Genomic DNA, 9,512 nt, shown 5'->3' with positions numbered 1-9,512 from the left:
CTCCAGTTCCGCTCCGGGCTGCCACCACACACCTCCGGCGAGCCCCCACCCGCTCCAGTTCCGCCCCGGGCTGCCGCCACACACCTCCGGCGAGCCCCCACCCGCTCCAGTTCCGCTCCGGTCCGCCACCACACACCTCCGGCGAGCCCCCACCCGCTCCCACTCCGCTCCTGTTCCGCTCCGGTCCGTCACCACACCTCCGGCGCGCCCCCACCCGCTCCGGCTCCGCTCCTGTTCTGCCCCGGTCCGTCACCACGCACCTCCGGCGCGTCCCCCACCCGCTCCGGCTCTGCTCCGATCTGCTACCACACACCTCCGGCGAGCCCCCACGCGCTCCGGCTCCGCTCAGGTCCGTCTACACACACCTCCGGCGAGCCCCCACCCGCTCCGGCTCCGCTCCGGCTCCGCTCCGGCTCCGCTCCGGCTCCGCTCCGGTCCGTCACGACACACCTCCGGCGAGACACCACCCGCTCCAGTTCCGCTCCGGGCTGCTACCACACACCTCCAGCGAGCCCCAACCCGCTCCGGCTCCGTTCCGGTCCGTCACCACACACCTCTAGCGAGCCCCCACGCGCCCCGGTTCTGCTCCGGTCCGTCATCACACACCTCCGGCGAGCCCCATACGTTCCAGTTCAGCCCCGGTCTACCAATCCACACCTCCGGCGAGCCCCCAGCCACTTCGGTTCCACTCCTGTTCCGCTCCGGTCTGCCACCACACACCTCCGGCGAGCCCCCACCCGCTCCGGTTCTGCTCCGGTCCGTCACCACACACCTCCGGCGAGCCCCATCCGTTCCAGTTTAGCTCCGGTCTACCAATCGACACCTCCGGCGAGCCCCCACTCGCTTCGGTTCCGCTCCTGTTCCACTCCGGTCTGCCACCACACATCCGGCGAGCCCCCACCCGCTCCAGTTCCGCTCCTGTTCCACTCCGGTCCGTCACCACACGCAGCGTTCGCGATGATGCGTCATGACCATGTATTCGCCCTAAAGCATGCTCTGCAGATGTAACCACGTTAACACACTCGGCGGCAGCTGAAGGAGCGACATCCGTCACACATGTGCACCGCTAAAAGGCATCGAAAGGTCACCAGTGGCACACAGCACCAGCCGATAAAAATATCTCATCTCCCGCTAATTACACAAAACGTCAACAGATGTCGTCCCTGTCGGCCGGCGGTGCGTCGGTCTGGCTGGACCCCCAGGGCCCCGGCACCAGGCTGTTTCTCAACCTGCGAACACACGGGGATGGATGTTAGGTCGGCGAATGGCACAGAAAAACGGCAGCTGCGCACACTAGGGACACGATGCCCTCATGACCATCGGGCTCCTGTGAACATGCTGAGTGCGCGACAAACGTACAGCATGGAGACACCAGAAACACGCGACACTTACCGCCGAAGGCACTGTTGGAGACACAGGCGTAATACGTGCAAGAAAACGGGTTCATAACGCAACAATCTCCGACCATCCCAAACATTGGGCCATTCATAAACATCAACGTGATCACGTGATAACTTGGGACGATGACAGGGGTCCTCGGACGCAGCATTTATGCCGCCCTGTAACCTTGCTCGCTGAGAACCATTACGCAGACTGACGCCTCACCGTCGCTGCACGCGCGACGCCGTTCAGTCCCCGTTCATCAGCTCGTCCTCGTCCTCGTCCTCGTCGCTGTCGTCCGAGTCGGGCTCTTCGCCGTCCTCCGGCTCGGAGCCGTCCTCCGACGCGTCCTCGTCCTGGCGGCAGGACGGCTGAGTCAGCGCGAGACGTCTACCGGACGCCTCGCGACGCCACACCGGCGGAAGTTCGAACCCCTGCGAGTCTCGTCACTTGGATGCGAGCTTTCGTGACCTGGCAATGTTCACATGAGCCAAGCCTTGATGAGCTCTTTAAGGAAACCACCAATACACACTTGGCACCTCTTCCTTCTTGTGGGCAATGTTATGCTGTCCTTTGAGGGTGGCCTACATCCCCCCACCCCACACCAATGCCTGAAGCAGCGCCGCACCACCCTGCGCCTCGCTCATAGCCCGCACCCCTGCGCCAGGGCTGCCCCCGGTTTGGGGAGCGGTCGTACCTCCATCGGGTGGTCGTCCTCGGACATGTCCGACAGGTCTCCCGGCGAGTGCGCCGGCAGACCGAGCAGGTCACCGTCGTCGTCCGAAGAGTCTGACGGACAGGGCGCGTCGATATAGTAACGCATCAGAGGAGCGTGGACGCCGACACACGATGGGAGTAGACAGCTTACGCGTGGGAATCCCGGGAAGCACAGAACACAGCAGCAAGAACACAAACAGCGAAACACTTGAGAAAATGTGTAAAGTGACCAGTGAATACACAACACTGAATGCCATGCATCAATAAATGAACTGACAATGCCTGGTCCGTCCAGTAGTTCGGTTCGGCCGGTCCGGTCCCTGTTTTCCACTCTGTCCCAGTCCCCTCCCCCTCCCCCCCCCCCCCACGTCCAGTAGTTCGGTTCGGCCGGCCCGGTGCCTGTTTTCCACTCTGTCCCAGCCCCCCCCCCCCCCACGTCCAGTAGTTTGGTTCGGCCCGGTCCGGTCCCTGTTTTCCACTCTGTCCCAGCCCCCCCCCCCCCCCCTCCACGTCGGGTCCGGTCGGCCCCGTCGGCGCCTCACCGTCCTGGTAGGCGAGCAGCGGCGGCTGGTCGGCGGCCGCGCCGGCCCGCTCGGCCGCCTGCCGCTGCCGCGCCGCCATCTGGCCGGCGATCAGCTGTAGCCGGCCGCGCAGCTGCAGCAGGCGCGGGTAGGAGCGCAGCCGTACCTGTCGCGCAGGCGCGAGGCTGGTCGGTCAGACGCACGGACACGCTGGCGGCACTGGCGCACGCAGACAGACCGCAGCGGCTCTAGTGCATCGGACATTCTTGTTTTTGAGCGACACGTGCGGAGAAGGCCCCTTTGTTGCGGGGCTATTTCTGATGACTTTGTCCCACTCGCAAAGCTGGCACACAGTGAAACACAGTGACACCGCCGCATACAATCCCAACTGGCAACGCAACTTAGTGCAAACCCAACCCAAAACAATGGTGTCATGCTCGCGGGCGAAGATAGTCACTGGGTCCGACACATCAGTTGGCTTCTGCAGTAGTGTAGCCCCCGGTTCAGTGCGGGCTGCGTCAGCGGCGACGACAGCCCAAACACCGCGGGCTCGACACTGTAGCAGCGGTTTGAAGCCGCCAGCGACAGAACGACTGAGGCTTTACGAACGCTGCCGCGCTCAGCGGGGAGACCCGACCCGGTCTCGGAGGAGGCAGGACCTCCGAGGCCATCACCACGGGTCGCACGACCCCCGGGACCCACGACGCCTCTGGGGGACGGCCGAGAGCGGCTTTCACCTGTACGCTGCTGTAGACGGGCGCCAGCAGCGAGTCCAGGTCACCCTGGGTCAGCAGGAAGGACGAGTGTCGCTCCATCACCGCCCGCAGCCACTTGAGGCCGGAGAAACTCCTATGCGCGGTGCCGGGCCGGACGGGTCAGTGGCCCGCACACTCAGACATGCAGAGACAACACGCCTGAGCGCAGCGCCTTGCCCACAGACAAGCGGGCAGGGGAGCTTGTGATGGTGCAGCTTATAACGTCCACTAGCGAGGAACGGGGGGCACGCAGATGAGGTGTTGGCCAAATCAGCACCGAAACAGATAATCTGAGCATTCTTACAAAACTTAACATTAGAAAACGTAAACGGTGCAGTCTTCTGTGGTGATGTCGGAGAGCATGATTCCACGTGACGATGCTGTAGTTCATCATATTATGATCATCCATACTATATGTTTGTTCACACAATACATGAACAAATATCAGTGGTCAGTCATGTGTAGACCAGTCCTACCTCAGCCGTAAAATCCGAATGAAAAACACCCCCCCCCCCCCCCCCCCAAAGCTTAGCCTTGGCCTCAGCTTCAGCTTCAGCTCCGGCCTCAGCCTCGGCCTCAGCCTCAGCCTCAGCCTCAACCTCAACCTCAACCTCAGCCTCAGCTTTAGCCTCGCCTCAGCTTCAGCTTCAGCTCCAGCTCCAGCTCCAGCTCCAGCTCCAGCCTCAGCCTCAGCCCCAGCCTCAATCTCAGCCTCAGCCTCGCCTCAGCTTCAGCTCCAGCCTCAGCCTCAGCCTCAGCCTCAGCCTCAGTCTCAGCCTCAGCCTCAGTCTGTCTCAGCCTCAGCGTCAGCTTCAGCCTCAGCCTCAGCCTCAGCCTCAGCCTCAGCCTCAGCCTCAGCCTCAGCCTCAGCCTCAGCCTCAGCCTCAGCCTCAGCCTCAGCCTCAGCCCCGGCCGTCGACTCACTGGTCGGCGAAGCGCAGCATGTAGCCGAGTCTGTCGATGAGCGGCAGCACGGCGTCCACGGGCAGTGCCTGCACCGTGGTGCGGATCACGTCGGCCTCCTCGGTCTGCAGCACCGTCCGCAGCATGGTGCGGTCCTTGCTGGCCAGGCCCTGCGGCGGCCGGCGGGGGGCGATCGTCAAGCGGCGCCAGGGGCGGCAGCGGCGACGGGTTGTGAGAACGACAGCAGCGGCGGCAATTACATGGTGGCTATGCGCGGTTCGCTAGATTCTGCAACCGCTTTAACCTCACCAATTTCCAACAACCGTGCCACATCTGTGAACATCTATGAGCGTCTATGAACTCCGCGAAACCACATACAATCCCTTACCACTGAATACCAAACGCATTTCTTGGTTATCCAGCACTATGCACACTCCTGAAGGGCCAAAACAATCTGGCAGCATAGAATTTAAGATGCTCCGCGTCTCCTGTATTTCCATCCCCGCTCGCACCGCACGAACCCCCCCCCCCCCCCTCCTCCTCCCCCTCCTAAGCTCACACCAGAAACTCCACACACCGCGCTGCGTACCTGGACCAGCAGCTGCGCCATGTTGGCCGCCGAAGGAGCCGCCAGCGCACCGCCAGCGGGTGGTGCCACCAGTGCGCCCAGCCGCTGCTCCATGGGTAGTTGGGCTGGCGAGGAGCCGGCGGCGTCGCCGGCCGCGGCCGCCCGCCGTTTCCTGCCGGCGGAGAGGTGGCCGGCGGCCAGCTGGCGCGCCGCTGCGCCATCCGCCGCCGGCGTCTTGACGCGCGTCACGGACGAGGCCGAGGCGGCGGCGGCGGCGGCTCCCGCCGGGTCGGCCCGCACCAGGCACAGGGTCGGCTCGTCGGTCTCGTAGGGCTGCCCGGGCGAGAGCAGGGTCAGCAGGGGTCAGCAGGGGTCAGCGGGGGTCCGCGGGGGTCAGTGGGGACGGGATTCGGCGGCGGCGTTCGCGGCGCAGACACTGCCAGCGCAGCGTGGTAAACGACACCCGCAGGACTAAGAGCGCGGCCAGAACACGCACACACAGGCCCGCATCACAACCACCGTAACGCGATGCCGCCCCAATGCGCCTCAGTCCGTACTTCAGCCCGTCCGCGGACTCTTCGCCGGCAGTCGGCAGCCCCGCACACCGGTCGCCCTGCCCGGGAGAGCAGTCCGCCGCTGCGCCGGCCGTCGGCAGCCCCGCACACCGGTCGCCCTGCCCGGGAGAGCAGTCCGCCGCTGCGCCGGCCGTCGGCAGCCCCGCACACCGGTCGCCCTGCCCGGGAGAGCAGTCCGCCGCTGCCCCGGCAGTCGGCAGCCCCGCACACCGGTCGTCCTGCCCGGGAAAGCAGTCCGCCGCTGCGCCGGCCGTCGGCAGCCCCGCACACCGGCCGTCCTGGCCGGGAAAGCAGTCCGCCGCTGCGCCGGCCGTCGGCAGCCCCGCACACCGGCCGTCCTGCCCGGGAGAGCAGTCCGCCGCTGCCCCGGCCGTCGGCAGCCCCGCACACCGGTCGTCCTGCCCGGGAGAGCAGTCCGCCGCTGTCCCGGCCAGCAGTCAGCCCCGCCCTGGTCCGCCCGGCGGCTGGCCGACCCGGACGCGCCCGATGTCCGCGCTCACCAGCCGCTCGAAGGTGGGCCGCAGGAAGGAGCCGTGGCAGAGGTGCAGCCGCGCCGGCTGCTCGGCGCCGGGCCGGGCCGCCAGCACGGGCAGCTGGCGCGGCGCGGCGCCCTCCGTCGCCACGCGCACCGTCAGTTTGGGTCGCACCGGCTTCTTGCGCACCCTGCCCGACACGACGGCCTCCGGTCAGCGTCAGCGGATCGTGTTCAGGTCACAGACAACAGGTCATGGGCAACAGGTAACGCGACAGGCCACGGATGGGTCACGGTGAGACAGCACACTGCGGCCTGACAGCCCTGGCACCCCTCGACGCCGTGTTCGGCATGGCACCACACGTACTACGGCTCAGGCCAGCGGCCCACACTACACAACAGCAAAGGTACGCCATAACACTTCAATCACTAGAATCCAACCTTTCCCACAACGGCCGACACCCAGACCACAAAATTCTACCCTCTCTCCTCACCACCATCGCGTGACCCTTGAGCCGGCCGCAGCGGCGCCACACCCACCCGTTCAGGTGTCGCTCGAACACGTGCAGCAGACCGTCGGTGGTGACGGCCGTCACCAGCACGGCGCCGTCGGCCGCCTCGGCGCGCACGCGCACGTCGCGCGCCTCCGAGGGCAGCGCGAACGACACGGACGCCGCCTGGTGCGTCTCGTCGCGCGTCAGCTGCCTGCCGGAGCCAGCCGGCGTCGCGGCGGGGTCAGAGTCGCCGACGACTCAGAACGGCCGCGGGGAGGTGTGGCCGTGGTTACCGTCGTTAATGGCGGCCCGGGGGCCAGCAGCAACACTGGGTCGAATTGTTGGAAGATGAAATTCACTGCATTTATCTGTGACATGTAAATGCTGCGTATCTATACTTGTAACAATCACACAAGATGGGAGGTATTATTCCTGACTCACCAGGCACACATCCAGATTAATGATCAGCGGACACTCAATGCATCAGCGGCTCCCCATAGGCCTCCTCAGTGCTGTCGCCTTCCTCACCCCGTCCCGTCCCGTCCCGTCCCGTCCCGTCCCGTCCCGTCCCGTCCCGTCCCGTCCCGTCCCGTCCCGTCCCGTCCCGTCCCGTCCCGTCCCGTCCCGTCCCGTCCCGTCCCGTCCCGTCGCGCGGCACCCCAGCCTGCCGTCTCACCAGGCGCTGACGACGCGGCCGCCGGCGGCGGCGCTGATGAAGTAGCCGCCCTCGCCGTCCAGGCCGGGCAGCGGCACGTGCCGGAGACAGGTGACCTCGCCCGGGTGGCCAGCGTACGTGCGCAGCTGAGCGCCCGAGGCCAGCTCCCACCAGGTGATGGTGCGGCTGGCCGTCAGCAGCGAGCTGCCGTCCGGCAGCGGGCACACGCTGTGCACGGCCGTCTTACCCGCCTTCAGTTTGCTGGGGGCACGCGGGCACAGAGGCCGCTTAGAGCGGCGCCGCAGAGACGGTGCGTCCAGTTGGTCACTATGCCTTGGCTGGTGCATGATGCCTCAGTAGCAGAGGCAGGGGGAGGGGTATTACGCCATCAACCACTTGAGTATCACTGTTTATGGGAGGTAGCACCACATGACGCTGGGCTGCAGCACAAACAGCTACAAAGAAATGAAGTAAAGGCAGGTCACGGGTATGGTACTGCAATAATAACTTTAATTCCACAAACAATATTCCACTCCACAGCCCCTGCGGAAGGGCTCGAACAGAAGACCCGCGTATTCCCGACCGACATCACTCCGGTACCCTCAACAGGTGGTGGCGGAAGGGGGGAGAGGAGTACAGCGCTGCCGTGCTCACCATTTGACCTTGCCCTTGCCGACGGCCCACTGCAGGGCGTGCGCGTCGGCGCCGCCGCTGAACACGTGCCCGCCGGCGGCGTCCCAGGCCAGACAGTGGACGGCGCCGGCGTGCTGGCCGCTCAGCTCGGTCTGCAGGTCGCCCGCCACCACGCTGTACACGAGCACAGAGCCGGCCGGCGTGCCGAGCGCCAGCAGCGGGCCGTCGCCGCCGCCGCCGGCCGACCGGCTGCGCTGCTTCCTGTGGCGCGGCGCCGCCGTCTGCCCACAGAGTGGTGTCAATATGGGCCAGCAGTGGGGAGACAGCACCCAGTGCTGATGGCTAAGGAACATCAAAAGTCATGGGGAGAGAGGCAGGGGACCCAGCAATGGTTGATCAACAAGTAGTTGATGGCAGTGTGGAAAGTCAAATAGAAAGCAAATGTTCTATGGCAGCTCTTAAAATGTAAAACAAAATTGGGCATAGGAGTCAACACATAAGAAACAGTATTCCATTGCAACAAGCCCTGAATGCCATCCAAACCTGGTTGAAAAATGTGAGCTGCTGTGCATACCCAATGCTTCTCAAGTTTTTTACATGCTTTCCTGCAAAATTTTCTGCATGCAAACTAAACAAAGCAGATGCCTTCTTATAAACCACAATAACAAATGCCAGAGCACCATTCCAAAATCATCCTGACATGAGCAAAACAACTTCATGACAACCTCTGGGATGCAGCACATAGCTGTATTGATAAAATTATATGGAAGGCTATCAGCCTTAAAAATGGTGTGGTAGATGTGCTGGTGCTGTCTTTCAGAGTTAAAAAGGATGCTGTACTTATGATGAGTATGCAATTGCTGAACATCAATCAGTTTATGAAGCAAACTGAATTATGTGAAGGATCAGGAATCATGAATCCCAATCATGAGTGAAGGAATTCATAAAATAATCTTTCAAGAAAAACCACCAAAGATTTCTTGTGGGTTAGTCTTATGCCCTTAGACTGAGCTATGTTATGCATCTAACCAATAACTGGCAGGAGGATCCAACAGCATGTGGATTACATAGAGCAGTGCCATTCAGTTTTTAAGTGGTTCATTTTGATGTTATCAGTGAAAACCTTGTATCTGCAACTAGGCCTGTGACAATATGGTTCACAAAGATAAAAAAATGTCCAAGTAAATCTGTAGGAACCGCCTGCATAATACAACAGAGGCAAGCATATACCTTATATTGCTACCATGGTCCTCATTCAGTTGGATCACTGGTGACTCTTCATGGTGTATTTAAACATAGGAGTGCAGTTTTTAAATACCAGCACTTAATAAAAACTCTAATAAAAGTCTTGCAATGGTTCTGCATTACACTTGATAGTAATAGAAGTTGTAATTTGGCCTTTCAGGCACCTTCACCAGCATATTGAGCATTCATATGACAAACTTGGTGATTTCATCCATCATGACTTTCATTATTGATGCCAGTGGCAGAAGACATACTCCATTTCAAGGAAACCACAGACAGGGGTTTCATTTCTAGCCATGTCTCTCATCCCTGTCAGGATGATAGGTAGGCCAGCCCCTGGCTGTTAAAAACTTGTGATTCAGTCAGCAGATTTGGTCAGCAGGTGAGGTTTCTAGACAGTTGCTTTGAAATCTTCCATTGCAAAAAATATTCCCCCTCCATGCATTCACAGCACCATAAAATGTCCAAGACTAACTACATTTGCCCGATCAAAACCTTCCATCACAACTTCTCTGCAAACTGCAGTAATGGGTTCAGTCTGAGCCTTCACAGCAAGGTCATGATCACAGTATGGTATGACTACATTACCTTGTA

General features: G+C 61.7%; 1 protein-coding gene across 1 annotated transcript; it reads right to left on the bottom strand.

Annotated features, from left to right (window-relative positions):
• Positions 1 to 951: 951 nt before the first annotated feature.
• On the bottom strand, positions 952 to 9,133 carry LOC119094352 (WD repeat-containing protein 43). Its single transcript, XM_037217419.1, has 13 exons — positions 9,117 to 9,133; positions 7,695 to 7,751; positions 7,143 to 7,301; positions 6,432 to 6,596; positions 5,920 to 6,082; positions 5,063 to 5,177; positions 4,866 to 4,969; positions 4,298 to 4,446; positions 3,356 to 3,467; positions 2,640 to 2,784; positions 2,078 to 2,169; positions 1,606 to 1,736; positions 952 to 1,229 (listed from the first exon to the last, which is right to left on the bottom strand). Exons 1-12 carry the CDS (start codon positions 9,131 to 9,133, stop codon positions 1,629 to 1,631), a joined length of 1,386 nt encoding a protein of 461 aa, XP_037073314.1. The 3' UTR covers positions 952 to 1,229; positions 1,606 to 1,628.
• Positions 9,134 to 9,512: the final 379 nt, after the last annotated feature.

The sequence above is a fragment of the Pollicipes pollicipes genome, unplaced genomic scaffold (genome assembly GCF_011947565.3).
Source record: "Pollicipes pollicipes isolate AB1234 unplaced genomic scaffold, Ppol_2.1 Scaffold_4002;HRSCAF=4701_pilon_pilon_pilon, whole genome shotgun sequence".
In the NCBI taxonomy this organism is placed as follows: domain Eukaryota; kingdom Metazoa; phylum Arthropoda; class Thecostraca; order Pollicipedomorpha; family Pollicipedidae; genus Pollicipes; species Pollicipes pollicipes.
Note: the sequence above shows the minus strand (reverse complement) of the source record. Positions and strands in the feature narration are given on the sequence as shown.